Source organism: Mus caroli, unplaced genomic scaffold (genome assembly GCF_978045245.1).
Source record: "Mus caroli unplaced genomic scaffold, Mus_caroli_1 scaffold_20, whole genome shotgun sequence".
In the NCBI taxonomy this organism is placed as follows: Eukaryota; Metazoa; Chordata; class Mammalia; order Rodentia; family Muridae; genus Mus; species Mus caroli.
Window position 1 is genome coordinate 21764502 of NW_028227275.1, and position 22059 is coordinate 21786560.

General features: G+C 38.5%; 1 protein-coding gene across 2 annotated transcripts in view; it reads left to right on the forward strand.

The window, feature by feature from the left end:
- Window positions 1-9202, forward strand: part of LOC147000135 (cytochrome P450 2C40) — a 54664-nt gene extending 45462 nt beyond the window's left edge. Inside the window, exons 8-9 of one of the 2 annotated variants that reach the window (XM_085834145.1) lie at window positions 1980-2121; window positions 8784-9202. In XM_085834145.1, the coding sequence (XP_085690271.1) occupies window positions 1980-2121; window positions 8784-8968 (327 nt within the window). In that variant the 3' untranslated portion in view covers window positions 8969-9202. The remainder of the gene's footprint in view (window positions 1-1979; window positions 2122-8783) is intronic. The other variant, XM_085834146.1, reaches the window with a different exon arrangement.
- Window positions 9203-22059: the final 12857 nt, after the last annotated feature.

Sequence of the window (22059 nt, forward strand, 5' to 3'; positions counted from 1 at the left end):
AAGAAATGAGTGTAAAGAGCCCCCAAAATATTTTTGCCTAAATCACAGATGAAATTTTTCCTAAGTTAAATCAGAGATTCTTAGAAGAATACAAGAAAGGAGCAGACATGAAATATATTGTACCAGATATGAAAGTTCCCTCTCAATATGTGAATTGAAGTACTAAATATGCTGAACAGTGAAATAATATTAAGAGGTACAGAGGGAAATCAAGTAACATATAAATAATAGATTATAATTATACCTGATTTCTCAATGGGGCCTATAAAAGGGAGAAGAGACTGTGTGGATGTACGGCAGATCCTAAGAGATGAAAGAGGTCAGTCAAAATTTTTAGATTTAGGAAATCTTTCAGTCACCATAAAGAAAACAAGATATTCTATGATAAAGTTTTACTCAAACACTATGTACAAATCCAGTCTTACAGATGATACTAGAAAGAAAACTCCAGCCTAAGAAGGTTAACTATACCCATGAAAACAGAAAATATTTCACAGCAGCAAATCCAAACTACGGAAAGACCCCCACCACCCACTACACCCACACAGCATGAACACCACCACTCAAAACAATAAAATAACAAAACTTAAGAATCATCGGTCAGTGATATCACTCAATATTAATGGATTCAACCCTTCTCCCAAAGACTTGGACTAACAGAATGAATGGAAAAAAGGCTCTATCTTTCTTTAGGGACATAAAATAAACACACTGCATCATCAAAGACAGGCAATGCTTCAGAGTACATGTTTGTAAAAGTATTTTCCAAGTAAAGGGAACTAAGAAGCAATCTGATATAGAGTTTCTAATATCTAACAAATAGACTTCCAGTGGGAATGAATAAGGACACATAATATTCATTTAAGATCAAGATAATATTTTATTTCTTAACTATTATGCCCCAAATACAAGTGCATCTTTTTGTAAAAGAAAATTACTAAAGTTTGAATAACATATTGACACTCACACATTGATAATAGGAGACTTTAATATCCAACTTTTCTGAACTAATAGGCTATGTAGATGAAAACTAGATAAGAAATAGTGGAGATAAGAGATGTTATAAAATAAACAATCCTGAGAGATATCTGCAGAACATTTACCCCACTAATGAGTATGCATTCTTCTCAACACCCCATAGAAATTTCTCCATAATTGAGCACATACTGGTTCATACAGCAAGTGTCAAAAGGTACCAAATATTTAAAATCGACAAAGACCACTACAGATGAAAGCTTCATTTCAACAATATCACAAACATTAGAAAGCCTACAAATACATAAAAACTGAAGAACTCACTCCTGATTGAAATGTATGACTTCATAAATTGTTTTAGGTAGAGGGAAGGGAGGACAGAGGAGAGGACCCTGTCAGGATGAATTGTATGAGAGAAGAATAAATACAAATAAAAAAATGGGAAAGGGTTTCTACTGGTTCCAATCCTACATGATTAATTCCTTTCCTTCAACAATCTCCCTTCTATTTGTGTATTTGCATGAGTCTTTATATACATAAACTCTGTGTGTGAGAGCAAGCTTTTCTATCCATGGCATGTAAGACCTTAATTATATTCATGAGAAAAAATAAGTAAAATTGTCTTTCTAGAAGAACTTGCTTGTTTACCAGCATGAATGACTTCCTGTTTGCTTCACATAGGAAACAAGTCTCCATTTGAAACCATGACCCATGTGACTTAAGAAAATCAAACTAGAGTGGTAGGTGATGAGACAAACCTGCAGGAAAATAGTAAAGACTCACCAGCATTAGCACCAAACACCCAATACTGACTTCAAATATCACTGAAGGCTCCCTACTCACACCACTCTAGACAATCCCAGACTCCTCCCTGTTCCTTCCATGATTAGTGTGTTGAAAAGAATCTACTATTCTTTGTACTTCCTCTATGGTGGAGAAGGTGAGCAATGTTTAGCACCCTGAGACATTTATACATTGCTTTCTTTGTTGTATGTTGTTTGCAGGGAACACAGGTAATAGCATCACTAACATCAGTGCTGCATGACAGTAAGGAGTTCCCCAACCCAGAGGTGTTTGACCCTGGCCACTTTCTAGATGACAATGGAAACTTTAAGAAAAGTGACTACTTCATGCCTTTCTCAGCAGGTAATAGAAAGTCATTTCCAAGGCTCCAGTGACATGAGGATCTGTGGGACTTATCCAGTGGCTCCCAATTGCTGGTAGACTTGCAATTTGTGCATGATCTGCAGCTTTAATCCCAGTGCCCATGCACTGTCCTTGGTAATGATGACACATTTTCTTGCCAGAATCAAATATTAAGGATTCACTGTGTTCATGCCTTCGTAGCAATCCTATTGCTTATACACTTTAAATTTTCTTTTATGTATATCTTGTGAATGCAAACGACATTACCCTATTGAATAAATGTTAGTTAGCCGTTGATTAATCACCATTGAGATAAAGACTAAACCATAATTTGAACGTTTGGCTTTGTTATGTCACTCTCCTCCAGGCTCAGCTATACATTAAATATTAAAAGAATTAAAAGTTGAAATGTAAAATAAAAACACCAGAAATTCTCCAACAGGCATAAAGTCCATATAGAAGTCAATGAGCAAAGAGGCTAATATAACTGGACTTGTGTTTAGATAGATATGCATATCACTGAACAAGTGTGCTGCTGGATAGAATTCTCCACAGGGTTTGCTCTCCAGTATCTCAAATTTAAAATGCAAAAGTGAATCAACATTGTAATTGAGACATTTCTACCTGACACAGAGAACATAAGTGATAGGAGAAAAAGAGAATAATATTCTTGGATCTCAATTTTATTGTTTTAGTTTCATATGTGTATACAAGTCCTTTGATCAAAACTACCCTGATATTTCAACATAAACATCACATGTACATAACATATTTTCAGCACAATTTTTTCCACCCTTGTACACCTTTTTAAAAGCTACTGTGTGAACTATGTCCTGTAATACATTTATTTGTTTAGTGACAACCTCTGGAGAATAAGTAACCCACCTATGGTTTAATTGATAAATAAAATTGGCTTTCCATCTCTTAGTAGCCTGCAGCTACCCATAACTCTGAGTTAGGATTGAGGCTTTGTGAGCACATTCCCAGTCACTGCTGGAACCTTGGCTGGTGTTTGATATTCTTACAAAAGCAATAAAGGGCTTGATAGATGGCTCAGCACTTAAGAGAACATGTAGCTCTTGCCATATACCTGAGTTGAATGCCTAGCACCTATCTTGGGTGCTAAAAACCACTTGTATTTTTTCGTCCTGGAGACCTTGAGTAGCTTCTGAACTCCAAAACCAGCTAACTTTGATATTCATTCAACCACAGATGCAACTGCAATACACATTCATTTATATAAAAGTTGAAACACAGATAGACAATACTTTCTACTTCCAGATGTAAGAGATTTGTAGTCCCCATGAGACTGTGGAAAACCTGTGATTGTGGCAGAAGACTATGCTGTGATCGTGGACCTCACTGCTGCTCCACTAGTGAGGATACTTTTTAACAATATCACATCTCCTTACCTAAAGTGTTAACATGGCTTCATGTTCATTTGTCAAATGATTTTGAGAACAAATCATAACATGACTCCTTCTGCCTGTTTGATTTTGTGCCAATACCATCCTGACTTTATTACTATAGTACAATTTGAGTTCAGTGATAGTTTTATCCCCCCCACCCCCGTCCATTTTTCTATCATTCAGGATTGTTTCAGCTATCAAGGCTTCTTGTGTTTCTTTTATATAAAGCTGAAAAAATCTTTCTTTGTGATGGAATTTTAATCTGTAGATTGCTTTTGGTAGGATAACAATTTTTCGCTCTATTAATCCTGCTGATCTGTGAACATTGGGATCTTTCCATCTTCTAATTTTTTCTTTAATTCATTTCTTCAATATCTTAAATTTTTGTCTTTATGTCTTTCACTTACTTGTTCAGCTACCCTAAGATGTTTTTTCTTGTTAATATTGCAAACAATACTGTTGCTCTAACTTTTCTCTCAGTACAGTTGTCATTTGTATATAGAAAGCCTCTTGATTTTTGCATGTTAATCTTGAATACTGGTACTTTTCTTAATGTGATATCAGATGTTGAAGTTATCTAGTAGAGATTTTAGGAGTTTATGGATACAATCTTTTCATCTGCAATTAAGGGTATTTTGAAATATTCCTTTTCTACTTGTATTGCTTTGACCTCCTTCAATTGTCTCATTGATCCTGCATAGAATCAAATACTATATTAAATAAATATGAAGATACTGGACATTGTTTTCATGTTCCTGATTTTAGTAAAAATGTTTTAAGACTTTCTGTTTAGTTTGATTTGGCTTGTGGGTTTGACCTAAAATAACTTTTGTTATGTTGAGTAACGTTCCTTCTATTTCTAGTCTCTCCAGGACTTTTCTCGTGAAGGAATGCTGTGTTTCAGTAAAAGCTTCTTCTAATGAGATGATCATGGTGATCATATCTTTTTGTATATTTATATTGTTGATTACATTGATTTATGTATGTCAAACCATCTCTTCATCTCTGGGATGAAACCTACTTGATAGTTTTTTGTCTTCTAGTATTTTTTTTAGCAAGTATGTGTATTGAGAATTGTCAAATCTATGATTATAAGACAATTTAGTTTGTAATTCTATTTCAAATTTGGGTTTAGGTGGTTTAGGGGTGTGGATAATTGTGACCTCATAACAGAAATAGGCAAGTTCTTTTGTTTCTATTTTGAGGAATAATATTGAGATTACTGGCTTTAATTTTTATTGAAACTGGTAGAATTCTTTTCATATGTATTGGTCAGACTCTGGCAGAGCCTCTCAGGAGATAGGTATATCAGATTCATGTCAACATGCACTTTTGTCATCAGCAATACTGTCTGGGTTTGGTGTCTGCATATGGGATGAATTCCCAGGTAGTATAGTCTCTGCATGGCCTTTCTTTCTATCTCTGCTCCATTCTTTGTCCCTGAATTTCCTTTCGTCAGGAGCAATTCTGAGTTAAAAATTTTGAGATGGTAGGTGGTCCCATTCATTAAAAGAGGGTAGTACCTAATCTCTGGGTATGGTCTTTACAGGTTCTCTCTCCCATTTGTTGGGTATTTCAGCCAATGTCACCTCAGTTAGGTCCTGGGAATCTCTTGCTTTCCTGACATCTGGGTCTTTCTGGTAGCTAACCCCAGTTTCCCATCCCCCACTGGTATACACCTCTGTTCAATTTCCTTACCCTTTGAATACCTAGCCCAATTCCTCCTATACCTCATCCTGCCCCCTTTTCCCCTTTACTGACTCTCTTCCTCCCAAGTCCCTCCCTCTGTCTATCTCTCGTGATTATTTTGTTCCCTCTTCTAAGTAGGACTTAAGTATCCACATTTATGTTTTCCTTCTTGAGTTTGATATGGTCTGTGAGTTGTATGGTGTGTAATCTGAGCTTTATGTATAGTATCTCCTTATCATTGAGCACATACTGGGTGTGTTATTTTTTGACTGAGTTTCCTCACTCAGAATGATATTTTCTAGTTGCATCCATTTGCAAAAGAATTTCATGAAGTAAATATTTTTAATAGCTGAGTAGTACTTCATTGTGTAATGTTGTGTCCGGCCAGCAGATCACAGCCTGGGTTCTAGCCTGGAAAGGCATTTTGGAAACCTGGAAGAGAAGAGGGGCTAGGCGGCGAGAGAAGGGAATGAAGCTAAGACAACATTCTGATCAAAGCTCAATTTTACTATTTCCAGACACTCAGTTATAAAGGAAGGGGGAGGGAACCCGATTTCCCGCCAAGTAACTCAGGGTCCAGTAGCAGGACAAACACGTGTGTGCCTCCTCCAAGTAGCAAAGCGACAGGGTTCAGCAGTAGGCGTGGCAGGACGAATGAGCAGGTAGCTCCACCCTTGAGCAAGCAGGTTCAAGCAGGTGGGGGAAGGGAGACCACAGTGTAAAACTACCACACTATCTCTGTGCCCTCTGGTTAGTCTGGATAAGGGTTTATCTATCTTGTTTATTTTCTCAAAGAACCAGAGTTTTGTTGATATTTTCTATAGTTCTCTTCTTTTCTACTTTGCTGATTTCAGCCCTGAATTTGAATATTTCCTGCTGTCTGAATATGCTTGGGTGAATATGCTTCTTTTTGTTCTAGAGATTTCAGATGTGCTGTTAAGCTGCTAGTATTTGCTCTTTCCAGTTTCTTTACTGAGGTACTCAGAGCTATGATTTTTCCTCTTAGTATTGCTTTCATGGTGTCCCATAAGTTTGGGTATGTTGTCCCTTTATTTTCATTAAATTCTAAAATATCTTTAATTTCTTTATTTATTTCTTCCCTAAGTTATCATTGAGTAGAGAGTTGTTCAGCTTCCATATGCATATGGGTTTTCTGTTGTTTTTGTTATTGAAGACCACCCTTAGTCTATGGAGATCTAATAGAATGCATGGGATTACTTTAATCTTCTTGTATCTTGAGTCTTGTTTTGTAATGGATCATATGATCAATTTTGGAGAAGGTACCATGAATTACTGAGAAGAAGGTATATTCTTTTGTTTTAGGGTGAAATGTTCTACAGATATCTGTTAAATTGTTTTGGTTCAGAGCTTCTGTTAGTTTTATTGTGTCTCTCATTGGTTTCGGTTTCCATGATCTGTCCATTATTATTTTGCATGGTTCAATGTTTTGTTTAGAGCTTTAGTAACTTTTCTTTTACAAATGTAGATTTCCTTGCATTTGGGGCATTGACATTCAGAATTGAGTGTTCATCTTGATTGATTTTTCCTTTGAGGAGTATGAAGTACCCTTCCTCATCTTTTATGATAACTTCATTGCAAGTAGATTTTATATGATATTTGAATGGATACTCCAGCTTCTTTCTTGTGAACATATTCTTGAAAATTTTTTTTCTAGCCCTTTAATTTGAGGAGTGTCTGTCTTTGTTCCTGAGGTGTGTTTCCTGTGTGCATCAAAATGCTGGATCCTGTTTAAGTATATGTTCTGTAACTCTAAGTCTTTTTATTGGGGAATTGAGTACATTGATATTTAGAGTTATTAGGGACCAATGATTGCTGTTTCCTATTATTTTTGTTGTTAGATGTAGAATTATGTTTATGTGGCTATCTTCTTTTGGGTTTGTTGCAAGTAGATTAATTTTTTGTTTTTCTTGGGTGTAGTATACCTTTTTGTGTTAGTGTTTTTCAACAATTATTTATTATAGGTTTGGATTTGTATAACAATAATGTTTAAATTTGTTTTTTTTTTTCATGAAATATCTTGCTTTCTTCATCTATGGTAATTGAGAGTTCTGCTGGGTATATTAGCCATGGCTTTTTTTTTTTTAATTCTCTTAGCATCTGCATGACATTTCCACAGGATCTTCTAGCTTTTTGTTTAGTATATTAGTTGTTTTTATTATTATGTAATGGGAGGAATTTCTATTCTGGTCCATTTTATATGGTGTTTTGCAGGCTTCCTTTATGTTCATAGGCATCTCTCTTTACATTAGGGAAGTTTCTTCTATAACTTTGTTGAAGATATTTACAGACCCTTTAATTTGGGAAACTTCATTCTCTTCTGTATCTATTATTTTTAGGTTTGGTCTTCTCATGATGTCCGGGATTTCCTGTATGTTTAGGGTTAGGAGCTTTGTGAATTTTGCATTTTCTTTGAGTGTTGTGTCAATGTTTTCTTTGGTATTTTCTACACCTTAGATTATCCTATCTCCTGTATTCTGATGGTGATGCTTGCATTTGTAACTCCTGATCTCTTTCCTAGGTTTCCTATCTCCAGGGTTGTCTCCTTTTTGGTTTCTTTATTGTTTCTATTTCCATTTTTAGATCATGGATTTTTTTTTCAATTCCTTTTCCTGTTTGCTTTTGTTTTCCTATATTTCATTAAGAGATTCATGAGCATCGCTTCTCGGCCTTTTGGCTAAGATCAAGTGAAGAGATTCATGAGTTTCCTCTTTAAGAGCTTCTATCTTTTTACCTGTGTACTCCTGTATTTCCTTAAGGGAGTTATTTATGTCCTTCTTAAAGTTCTCTATCATCATCATGAGATTTGATTTTAGATCAGAATCTTAGTGTTAAGGTGTGTTGGAGTATCCAGGGCTTACTGTGTTGGATGAACTGGGTTCTAAGGCTGCTAAGTAGTCTTGGTTTCTGTGCTTATTGCTTATGTTCTTGCACTTGCTTCTCACTATTTGGCCATCTCTAGTGTTAACAGGTCTTGCTGCAGACTCGAGCTTCCTTGTGTGAGCCTGTGATTTTGTGAGCTTAGGTGTGTCAACCCTCCTGTGGGCATGTTATCACTAGGTGGGATTAGGTATGGTGTGCTGTTTCACAGAGGCAGTTCCTGGGGACAGATAGAATCAGGATAATGTCCCTGGCTGTTCCTCTGTTCCTGGCTTTGTTGGGCTCTGGGCAGGTGCCACTTGAACCAGGTATTGGGACAAAAGTGATGGTCTCACCTGTGAGGTTAGGTGTGTCAACACTCTTGGAGGACAAGTTATCACTGGTCAGGATTGAGTTGGGAAGAGCTATGGCTTTGGGTCAGCTTCCAGACATGGGTGGAAACCTGAAGCCACATTATATTTCTTAACATCATATGTTAGCAGGGAAAATATTTCTCATCATTGTGTCTTTGCTTAACTAGATATCCATTCAATCGTCAATACATCTAAACACTCATCCAATAACTCGTGCAATTTTATTCTCTTATGCTAGTTACAAACAGAACGCCGCTCAAACTCACTTATGTACAAGGCAGAGTTACCTTCTTCCAATCTTTATTTCCCATAGGAAAGCGGATTTGTGTGGGAGAGAGCCTTGCCCGCATGGAGCTGTTTCTATTCCTGACCACCATTTTACAGAATTTCAAACTGAAACCTCTGGTTGACCCAAAGGACATCGATGTGACACCCAAACGGTCTGGATTTTCTAAAATTCCTCCCAATTTCCAGATGTGCTTCATCCCTGTGGAATGAAGATGATAAAACAGAAGTGAAGATGAGGAACGCTTCTGCTATGCTGTTTTTCTCAATTACCCATGGAAGCCCTCATTTAACCCAGTCCCAGAAATGTCACTGTATATTCCTTCTTATCACAGCTTCTGTTCTCTAATTGCCCAAGGATAACAGTTCTCCATTATGTAGTTTCTGAAGTCAATGTAAATGATCATTAGCGAAAAAGTCATTGCAAATTAAATGGTTCAACTCTGATATCATGTTTCTAAACCTATTTTGGGAGTTCCTAAGGAACAAAACCAAAAATTGAGCTCTGACCTCCACATAAGCCTTACACCTTTACACACACACACACACACACACAGAGAGAGAGAGAGAGAGAGAGAGAGAGAGAGAGAGAGACAGAGACAGAGAGACAGAGACAGAGACAGAGACAGAGCACTTGGTGAGGATGATATGAGAAATCTCTTTAGATAGGTATCACCTGAAGTTACTGGAAGGACTGACATTTGAATCAAATAATCTGTGTCAAGGAGTAGCTTCACACTCTATAGAAACAAGGGTGGAATACACTGGCAGGGTAAAGCCACTACTGCTTTGTTTTTACCTAGATCAAAATCAAAACATTTTAAAGCTGTTTAATATGCAAAAGCATTTTATAGTTGTCTTTCATCTTAAACATTAGTAAATTCTTTGCTTTCATGTTTTTTATATTGTCTCTAAGCTTCTCTACTTTTTTCTAGCAAGAATAACAGTCATAGGAAGCATCATATTTTATTATTTTTAGTTACTATAATTCCTTCCCATAACACTGTAAATTTTTAAATGAGAAGACATTGGCAAAGAGAAATTCATTAGTAATGGCAAGAGTCAGGAATTCAGCATACTTCCAGCAAAGCTGCACTGATGACTAAAATCTATCTTGAACTTTTGGGTTTTGATCCCAATGATGCATTCTTGGGAACTTTCTGTATTATGATTTTTGTGTCCTTTTCTGCAAAAATTATGTATGAGGCTTTTAGAAAAAGTCCAAATTTAACTTTATCTGGCCTCTATTTTGACATCTTTCTTATGCCCCGGAGATCATTACATACAGAATTGCACACAGCTAAATTATGCAATTACTCAAGGAATCTTCTTTGAGTATTTCCCCCTGAACAAATTCAAACAGTATAATTGGTGACATATAAACAGAGGCAATTGACAAACTCTGACTGTCCAGAGTAGGTTACAGATTGATGGTTCTCTCTCTTCTCCTTCTCCTCCTCCCCTCCTCCTCTCCCTCCCCCTCTCTTTTAATGTGCCGAGCTCTCTTAAGAGATAATTTAAAGTTAAGGGTTCATACAGCAAAGGAAAAAAGGAAGGAATAAAACTCAGTAAATAATATAGATTGAGTAAAAGAAAACTTTTTTTTTTACTCTTAGAGTATATGATGTATCATTGAGTTAGATATTAGTATTAGAAGTTAGATATTATTATTTTCTAATCATAAACATACTGATTTAGATATAATCTGTTTGTTTGGAGTACATTAAAACTATAAACACACTGGGCAGTGGTGGTGCATTCCTTTAATCCCAGCAGTTGGGAGGCAGAGGCAGGCAAATTTCTGAATCCAAGGCTAGCCTGGTCTACAAAGTTAGTTCCAGTACAGCCAGGGCTATAGAGAGAAACCCTGTCTCAGAAAAAAACAAAAACAAAATAAATAAACAAACAAACAAATAAATAACAACAAAAACCAACCAACCAAAACAAAACTATAAACACTTCTACCCAAGGAGAGTAGATGGTAGGAAACAGTTAAACTCAGGGCCAAAATCAACCAAGTAGAAAAAAAGGGAATGAATGGAACAATGGATCAACAAACCCATAAGCTGATTCTTTAAGAATATCAACAAAGTAAACCCCTATCCAAACTAACTAAAGGACACAGAGGTAGTATCAAAGTCAACAATATTACTAAGGAAAAGGGAGGCATAGCAACAGAAACTGAGTAATTTAAAAAAAAAAAAAAAACTAAATCATCAGATCCTACTACAAAAACCTATGCTCAATAAAACTGGAAAATTTAGGTGAAATGAGTGATTTTCTAAACAGATACCATATACCAAAGTTAAATCAAGAGCAGGTAAACTATCTAAACAGTCCTATATCTCCAAGGAAATAGAAATAGTAATTAAAAACCTCACAGCCATAATAAGCCGAGAACCAAATGACTTTAGGGCAGAATTGTACCAGACCTTCACAGAAAAGCTCTTACCAATATTTCTAAACTATTCTACAAAATAGAAACAGAAGGAACACTACCTAATTTATTCTACAAAGCCACAGTAACTGTGTTATCTAATTCACACAAAGACCCAAACAAGAAAGAGGACTTCATTCCATTTTCACTGATAAATATCAGGGAAAAATACTCAATAAAATTCTCGCAAACTGATCTGATAACTCGTCAAACCCACTATTCTCCATGATCAAGGAGTCCTCCTTGTAGGGATGGAGGGATGTGTCAATATAAGAACATCCATCAATTTAAGATAGTATATGAACAAACACCAGAAAAAGTCACATGACCATCTCAGTAGATGCACAAACACTTTTGAGAAAATACAATATCCCCTCAGGGTCACATGTTCTTTAGAGCTTGCACGTGTGCTAGAGCAGAACCAGGGTTCTGGCTCCCCACCATATTCTGCAACACCAATAGAAAACTTGATTTCCAGGAGCTCTGAAACAATAGGATCTCAGGAGCTTGGTCATACCAGGTTTTCAGGATCACAGAGGCAGCTTGACAACTACCAGGAACTTTGACACACCCAAGGTCTTGGATCCCAGGATTCCAGGATCCCAGAATCCCAGAATCATAGTGACAGCTGGACTACAATGAGTTCTGATACAGCCAGGATCACAGGCGGGACAGGCTGAATTCAGAGACAGAAAGGGCAGTTAGTATTAGACATAACCATGTAGTGAGAGGCAAGAACAAGAACATAAGCAACAGAAGTCACTATATTTTGTCATCATCAGAACCCAGTTCTTCCACCACAGCAAGCCCTACATACACCAACACACCTGAATAGTAAGATTCTAATCTAAAATCACAGCTCATGATGATGATAAAAGACTTCAAGAAGGACATAAATAACTCCTTTAAAGAAATACAATATAATACAGGGAAAGAGATAGAAGCCTTTAAGGAGGGAACACCAAAATCCTTTCAAAATTTACAGGAAAATACAACCAAGAACATGGAGGAATTTAAGAAAAACCATCCAGGATCTAAAAATGGAAATAAAATAATAAAGAAATCACAATGGGAGATAACCCTGGAGATAGAAAACCTAGGAAAGAGATCAGGAACCATAGATGCAAGACTCACCAACAGAATTCATAAGATAGGATAGAGAATCTCAGATATAGAAGATACCATAGAAAACATTGATACAACAATCAAACAAAATGCAAAATGAAAAATTTCCTAACCCAAAACATCCAGGAAATCCAGGATACAATGAGAAGACAAAACCTAAAGATAAGTGGCATATAAGAAAGTGAAGATTCCCAACTTATAGGGCCAGTGAGTATCCTCAGTAAGATTATAGAAGAAAACTTACCTAATGCAATTTATATAACGTTATGGCAATTGTCAGTTATCAATTGCCTGCAGTCAACCATGTAATGGCATAGGGTTCAGGCAGTTATGCAAAGATTACAGTAAATTTTTACATCAAAACATTCAGCAGGACACCAGTCACCAGAACTCCAGGTAGGCTATCACTTGGCTGCAGACTACCCTCTCTTCCTCAGTACCTATCAACTCAAACAGAAATCATGCCTCTCACCCTTCTCACCTTCTCCAACCTACTAACTGGAACAGAAATGTCCTGCTCAACCAGAGGCCACCTTATTCTGCAGAAATCCAGACTACAACTTGGGTGGAAACCTTCAACTCAACTACAAGCCACTCAGATCACATGATGAACACAAAACAGAAGTCAAGGTACAAAATACATATACTACTAAATTTAATTTATAGAGTTAGTACTATATGTCAAACTTCTGATACCATATTTACAGAGAGGACATCATATGGGACCATAACGGACCAAGAGTAGTAAAAGAATTCTTAAGGAGTAAAAATACTGCTCATGGTACAACACTATAACACATGAAATTATACTATAGAACTATAGTGATATAATACTCGCAGAAAATAGACAAGTAGACCAATGAAGTAGAAAAATGATACAGAAATAGAGCAATACCTGAGCAGCTGGGGCGCAGGGTCTGCTGACACTCGCCAACTGCCCACAACACCCGCCACAGGATCTTAAGACTTCTGGTGAGTGGAGCACAGCTTCTGCTCCAATCCAATTGCGCGGGACCTGAGACTGCATTAGTTAGGGAAGCAAAAACTGGCCTGAGTAGGGCCACAGGCCTCACCCGGCCGGATCAGCGCCAGGGTAGCGGGAGCGCAGGGTTGCCTGACACCCGCCAGCTACCCACGACCCCCGCTGCAGGATTTTGGGACTGCTGGTGAGTGGAACACAGCTTCTGCTCCAGTCCAATCACGCGGGACCTGAGACTGCTCTGGTTGGGGAGAGAGAAGTCCGGCCTACATAGGGCCACAACCCTCTTCCGGTCAGAAAAGCACCTGAGCAGCTGGGGCGCAGGGTCTGCTGACACTCGCCAACTGCCCACAACACCCGCCACAGGATCTTAAGACTTCTGGTGAGTGGAGCACAGCTTCTGCTCCAATCCAATTGCGCGGGACCTGAGACTGCATTAGTTAGGGAAGCAGAAACTGGCCTGAGTAGGGCCACAGGCCTCACCCGGCCGGATCAGCGCCAGGGTAGCGGGAGCGCAGGGTTGCCTGACACCCGCCAGCTACCCACGACCCCCGCCGCAGGATTTTGGGACTGCTGGTGAGTGGAACACAGCTTCTGCTCCAGTCCAATCACGCGGGACCTGAGATTGCTCTGGTTGGGGAGAGAGAAATCCGGCCTACATAGGGCCACAACCCTCTTCCGGTCAGAAAAGCACCGGGGCAGCTGGGGCGCAGGGTCGGCTGACACTCACCAGCTACCCACAACACCCACCACAGGATCTTAAGACTTCTGGAGAGTGGAACACAGCTTCTGCTCCAATCCAATTGCACGCGGGACCAGAGACTGCATTAGTTAGGGAAGCAGAAAAACGGCCTGAGTAGGACCACAGGCCTCTTCCGGCTGGACCAGCACCGGGGTACCATCAGCTACCCACGACCCCTGCCGCAGGATTTAGAGACTGCTGGTGAGTGGAACACAGCTTCTGCTCCAATCTTTAAATAGTGACAACGATAACAACTAACCCCAGAGATTACCAGATGGCGAAAGGTAAACGTAATAATCTTACTAACAGAAACCAAGACCACTCACCATCATCAGAACCCAGCACCCCCACTTCACCCAGTCCAGGGCACCCCAACACACCGGAAAAGCTAGACACGGATTTAAAAGCATATCTCCTGATGATGATAGAGGACTTCAAGAAGGACGTTAATAACACACTTAAAGAAATGCAGGAGAACACTGCTAAAAAGGAAGAAGACAATAAAGAGGAAGCACAAAAATCCCTTAAAGAATTGCAGGAGAACACTGCTAAAGAGTTACAAATCCTTAAAGAAAAACATGATAACATAATCAAACAGGTAGAAGTCCTTACAGAAAATCAGGAAAACACATCCAAACAGATGATGGAAATGAACAAAACCATACTAGACCTAAAAAGGGAAGTAGACACAATAAAGAAAACCCAAAATGAGGCAACACTGGAGATAGAAACCCTAGGAAAGAAATCTGGAACCATAGATACGAGCATCAGCAACAGAATACAAGAGATGGAAGAGAGAATCTCAGGTGCAGAAGATTCCATAGAGAACATCGGCACAACAATCAAGGAAAATGTAAAATGCAAAAAGATCCTAACTCAAAACATCCAAGAAATACAGGACATAATGAGAAGACCAAACCTACGGATAATAGGAGTGGATGAGAATGAAGATTTTCAACTCAAAGGACCAGCAAACATCTTCAACAAAATTATAGAAGAAAACTTCCCAAATCTAAAGAAAGAGATGCCCATGAACATACAAGAAGCCTACAGAACTCCAAATAGACTGGATCAGAAAAGAAATACCTCCCGACACATAATAATCAGAGCAACAAATGCTCTAAATAAAGATAGAATACTAAAAGCAGTAAGAGAAAAAGGCCAAGTAACATATAAAGGCAAGCCTATCAGAATTACACCAGACTTTTCACCAGAGACTATGAAAGCCAGAAGATCTTGGACAGATGTTATACAGACACTAAAAGAACACAAATTCCAGCCCAGGCTACTATACCCAGCCAAACTCTCAATTAACATAGATGGAGAAACCAAAGTATTCCACGACAAAACCAAATTCACACATTATCTCTCCACGAATCCAGCCCTTCAAAGGATAATAACAGAAAAAAACCAATACAAGGACAGGAACCACGCCCTAGAAACAACAAGAAGGTAATCCCTCAACAAACCTAAAAGAAGACAGCCACAAGAACAAAATGCCAACTTTAACATCAAAAATAACAGGAAACACCAATTTCTTTTCCTTAATATCTCTTAATATCAATGGACTCAACTCCCCGATAAAAAGACATAGACTAACAAACTGGCTACACAAACAAGACCCAACATTTTGCTGCTTACAGGAAACTCATCTCAGAGAAAAGGATAGACACTACCTCAGAATGAAAGGCTGGAAAACAATTCTCCAAGCAAATGGCATGAAGAAACAAGCTGGAGTAGCCATTCTAATATCTGATAAGATTGACTTCCAACCCAAAGTCATTAAAAAAGACAGGGAGGGACACTTCATACTCATCAAAGGTAAAATCCTCCAAGAGGAACTATCAATACTGAATATCTATGCTCCAAATACAAAGGCAGCCACATTCATTAAAGAAACTTTAGTAAATCTCAAAGCACACATTGCACCTCATACAATAATAGTGGGAGACTTCAACACACCACTTTCACCAATGGACAGATCATGGAAACAGAAACTAAACAGGGACACAGTGAAACTAAGAGAAATTATGAATCAAATGGAACTGGCAGATATCTACAGAACATTCTATCCTAAAACAAAAGGATATACCTTCTTCTCAGCACCTCATGGTACCTTCTCCAAAATTGACCACATAATTGGTCACAAAACAGGCCTCAACAGATATAAAAATATTGAAATTGTCCCATGCATCCTATCAGATCACCATGGACTAAGGCTGATCTTCAATAACAAAATAAATAATAGAAAGCCAACCTTCACGTGGAAACTGAACAACACTCTTCTCAATGATACCTTGGTCAAGGAAGGAATAAAGAAAGAAATTAAGGACTTTTTAGAGTTCAATGAAAATGAAGCCACAACATACCCAAACTTATGGGACGCAATGAAAGCATTTTTAAGAGGAAAACTCATAGCTCTGAGTGCCTCCAAAAGGAAACTAGAGAGAGCACACATTAGCAGCTTGACAACACACCTAAAAGCACTAGAACAAAAGGAAGCAAATTCACCCAAGAGGAGTAGACGGCAGGAAATAATCAAACTCAGGGGTGAAATCAACCAAGTGGAAACAAGAAAAACTATTCAAAGAATCAACCAATCAAGGAGCTGGTTCTTTGAGAAAATCAACAAGATAGATAAACCCTTAGCCAGACTCACTAGAGGGCACAGGGAAAGCATCCTAATTAACAAAATCAGAAATGAAAAAGGAGACATAACAACAGATCCTGAAGACATCCAAAACACCATCAGATCCTTCTACGAAAGGCTATACTCAACAAAACTGGAGAACCTGGATGAAATGGAGAAGTTCCTAGACAGATACCAGGTACCAAAGTTGAATCAAGATCAGGTTAATGATCTAAACAGCCCTATATCCCCCAAAGAAATTGAAGCAGTCATTAATAGTCTCCCAACTAAAAAAAGCCCAGGACCAGATGGGTTTAGTGCAGAGTTCTATCAGACCTTCAAAGAAGATCTAATCCCAGTTCTTCACAAACTATTCCACAAAATAGAAACAGAAGGTACTCTACCCAACTCATTCTATGAAGCCACAATTACTCTGATACCTAAACCACAAAAAGGCCCAACAAAGATAGAAAACTTCAGACCAATATCCCTTATGAATATTGATGCAAAAATCCTCAATAAAGTTCTTGCTAACCGAATCCAAGAACACATCAAAACAATCATCCATCCTGACCAAGTAGGTTTCATCCCAGGGATGCAGGGATGGTTCAATATACGGAAATCCATCAACGTAATCCAGTATATAAACAAACTCAAAGACAAAAACCACATGGTCATCTCCTTAGATGTGGAAAAAGCATTTGACAAGATCCAACACCCATTCATGATAAAAGTCTTGGAAAGATCAGGAATTCAAGGCCCATACCTAAACATGATAAAAGCAATCTACAGCAAACCAGTAGCCAACATCAAAGTAAATGGTGAGAAGCTTGAAGCAATCCCTCTAAAATCAGGGACTAGACAAGGCTGTCCACTTTCTCCATACCTATTCAACATTGTACTTGAAGTCCTAGCCAGAGCAATTCGACAACAAAAGGAGATCAAAGGGATACAAATTGGAAAAGATGAAGTCAAAATATCACTTTTTGCAGATGATATGATAGTATATATAAGTGACCCTAAAAATTCCACCAGAGAACTCCTAAGCCTGATAAACAGCTTCGGTGAAGTAGCTGGATATAAAATTAACTCAAACAAATCAATGGCCTTTCTCTACACAAAGAATAAACAGGCTGAGAAAGAAATTAGGGAAACAACACCCTTCTCAATAGTCACAAATAATATAAAATATCTTGGCGTGACTCTAACTAAGGAAGTGAAAGATCTGTATAATAAAAACTTCAAGTCTCTGAAGAAAGAAATTATAGAAGATCTCAGAAGATGGAAAGATCTCCCATGCTCATGGATTGGCAGGATCAACATTGTAAAAATGGCTATCTTGCCAAAAGCAATCTACAGATTCAATGCAATCCCCATCAAAATTCCAACTCAATTCTTCAACGAATTAGAAAGTGCAATCTGCAAATTCATCTGGAATAACAAAAAACCTAGGATAGCAAAAACTCTTCTCAAGGATAAAAGAACCTCTGGTGGAATCACCATGCCGGACCTAAAGCTCTACTACAGAGCAATTGTGATAAAAACTGCATGGTACTGGTATAGTGACAGACAAATAGACCAATGGAATAGAATTGAAGACCCAGAAATGAACCCACACACCTATGGTCACTTGATCTTCGACAAGGGAGCTAAAAACATCCAGTGGAAGAAAGACAGCATTTTCAACAAATGGTGCTGGCACAACTGGTTGTTAACATGTAGAAGAATGCGAATCGATCCATTCCTATCTCCTTGTACTAAGGTCAAGTCTAAGTGGATCAAGGAACTTCACATAAAACCAGAGACACTGAAACTTATAGAGGAGAAAGTGGGGAAAAGCCTTGAAGATATGGGCACAGGGGAAAAATTCCTGAACAGAACAGTAATGGCTTGTGCTGTAAGATCGAGAATTGACAAGTGGGACATCATGAAACTACAAAGCTTCTGCAAGGCTAAAGACACCATCAATAAGACAAAAAAACCACCAACAGATTGGGAAAGGATCTTCACCTATCCTAAATCAGATAAGGGACTAATATCCAATATATATAAAGAACTCAAGAAGGTGGACTCCAGAAAGTCAAATAACCCCATTAAAAAATGGGGCTCAGAACTGAACAAAGAATTCTCACCTGAGGAATACCCAATGGCAGAGAAGCACCTGAAAAAATGTTCAACATCCTTAATCATCAGGGAAATGCAAATCAAAACAACCCTGAGATTCCACCTCACACCAGTCAGAATGGCTAAGATCAAAAATTCAGGTGACAGCAGATGCTGGCGAGGATGTGGAGAAAGAGGAACACTCCTCCATTGTTGGTGGGATTGCAAGCTTGTACAACCACTCTGGAAATCAGTCTGGCGGTTCCTCAGAAAATTGGACATAGTACTACCGGAGGATCCAGCAATACCTCTCCTGGGCATATATCCAGAAGATGTCCCAACCGGTAAAAAGGACACATGCTCCACTATGTTCATAGCAGCCCTATTTATAATAGCCAGAAGCTGGAAAGAACCCAGATGTCCCTCAACAGAGGAATGGATACAGAAATTATGGTACATTTACACAATGGAGTACTACTCAGCTATTAAAAAGAATGAATTTATGAAATTCCTAGCCAAATGGATGGACCTGGAGGGCATCATCTTGAGTGAAGTAACACAATCACAAAAGAACTCACACAATATGTATTCATTGATAAGTGGATATTAGCCCAAAACTTAGGATACCCAAGATATAAGATACAATTTGCTAAACGCATGAAACTCAAGAAGAATGAAGACCAAAGTGTGGACACTGTGCACCTTCTTAGAATTGGGAACAAAACACCCAGGGAAGGAGCTACAGAGACAAAGTTCGTAGCTGTGATGAAAGGATGGACCATTTAGAGACTGCTGTATCCAGGGATCCGTCCCATAATCAGCTTCTAAACGCTGACACCATTGCATACACTAGCAAGATCTTGCTGAAAGGACCCAAATATAGCTGTCTCTTGTGAGACGATGCCGGGGCCTAGCAAACACAGGAGTGGATGTTCACAGTCAGCTATTGGATGTATCACAGGGCTCCCAATGGAGAAGCTAGAGAAAGTACCCAAGGAGCTAAAGGGATCTGCAACCCTATTGTTGGAACAACATGATGTACTAACCAGAACCCCGGAGCTCTTGTCTCTAGCTGCATATGTATCGAAAGATGGCCTAGTCGGCCATCAATGGAAAGAGAGGCCCATTGGACTCGCAAACTTTATATGCCCCAATATAGGGGAATGCCAGGGCCAAAAGAATGGGAATGGTTGGGTAGGGAAGTGGGGGGCGCTATGGGGGACTTTTGGGATAGCATTGGAAATGTAATTGAGGAAAATATGTAATAAAAATATTAAAAATCAAAAAAAAAAAAAAAAGAAATAGAGCAATAAAGCTTGGCTCACTTGATGTTTAAAGTGTAAAGTTTTAATCCACCACAAATTTTTCTATTGATCATTCCAGATTTGGTTTACTGCTACTACAAACACAGAAGTGGGAGCTCCAGAAGCTGTACCACACATATGCAGTATTTTCTGGAAAAACGGTCCCTTATCTCACAGCATTTTGAACTCCAGACTTAGGCTTGCATGAATTAAAAATAGATATGAATATCACCAGTTATGCTGAAAGTTTGGATTCTTTTTTGTTGTTGTTGTTGCATTTCTTGTATTACTATATGTCCACTGGTGTTTAGTTAAATTAGGCATCAACTTATTTCTCTAGAGTCCAGCATCAAATAGATGACTTCAGTAACAATTTATGTCTAAAAGTGTACTGCTCAACCTACCAAGTTTCCTGGCATGGCCCACTGCTACACAGGGAAGTACTTTTAAGTTTTATCCTTTATGTACTTAAAAACTGCCACGTTGCCAGTCTTCCTGTGGAAATTTAGAAAGAATCTCTCCCACCACTTTTAGTAATGTAATCTATGGGATTCTGGGATTCAGTTATAGGGCAGGCTTTTGATAACAGGGAGAGTTATTGAAACTCTATTTTCTACTGCTGAAGCAATTTTTTTGCTTTTTGAGCAGATAAGATAAATTACCATATAAATGTTTATTATAATACGATTAAATCACAATTTCTCTCAGAAAATTAGTAATTTAGTTAAAATAGGAAGGCTTATTAAAAACTGCAACTTATCTTTCTGAAATATAAATATCATAGATATAATAAGCATTACATATATTACAACCAATCATTTTAGCCCAGGTTAATAAACTGATAGAAGTGTTAATCAATAAAAGAAAACATGCCCAATTCATATATTAATATAAAATATTTATTCAAGTTTTTACATCCCTTCTACTCTTCCATTTTCTCTTCATTCTTAGTATGTTGGATTCAAATTTCTCTCCGGGTTAAAGCAAGCTAGATACTGTCAATGCAACTTTGCTTTTAATACTAGTTGTCGGGATTCGCCATAATATTTCCTGAAAGATAGGGATATGTGAAGGCAGACAGACTGATTAGGACATAATTGTTTCCAGAAAAATTATGAACCTTGCAGGAATTCATCCAGCCATACACTGTTATGTGAATGGAAGGTGTCCTCTGGCTATGCTATAGATGTCTTACCTATGTAACTCATAGGAAGTGAGCAGAAGCCTCTCTGGTCCCCACTAGTAAGACACAAACCCATTTGGCAAATTCCATTCTTCTCAGAGTGTGGGAACTCACCACATGACATCTTGGGTAAGAAGTGCCATGTGCTTGGGTTACCTCACTCAGGATGATGCCCTCCAGGGCCATCCATTTGCCTAGGAATTTCATAAATTCATTCTTTTAATAGCTAAGTAGTACTTCGTTGTATACATGTACCAAATTTTCTGTATCAATTCCTCTGTTGAGGTACATCTGGATTCTTTACAGCTTCTGGCTATTATACATAATGCTACTATGAACATAGTGGAGCATGTGTCCTTCTAATCAGTTGGAACATCTTCTGGGTATATGCCCAGGAGAGAGGTATTGCAAGATCCTCCAGTAGTACTATGTCCAATTTTCTGAGGAACCGCCAGACTGATTTCCAGAGTGGTTATATGTGGTGAGGGGGTGTGGCGGCAGTCCCAAAGGCGCCAGGGACTGCAGCTAAGTCGTATGACTTGCACCTGACTTCCTCATATAAACCACAAACATCTTGAGAGCTGCGCAGGTGTACCAGGATACCGGTAAATCCATTTTGATGGAGATATGCCCCTGCTGCCCTGATTAGCTGAAGTTGTGCGCCTGGTGAGGCGTCGTGGCCTGCTGTGTGTGAATGAGAACTGAGAGTATTTAAGAGTGAGAGGCCCAGGGCTGGGGGTGGGGGGAGATATAAACAAGAAGAAACAGGACTGAATAAACTGCTGTTAGAAGGACTGGTGGC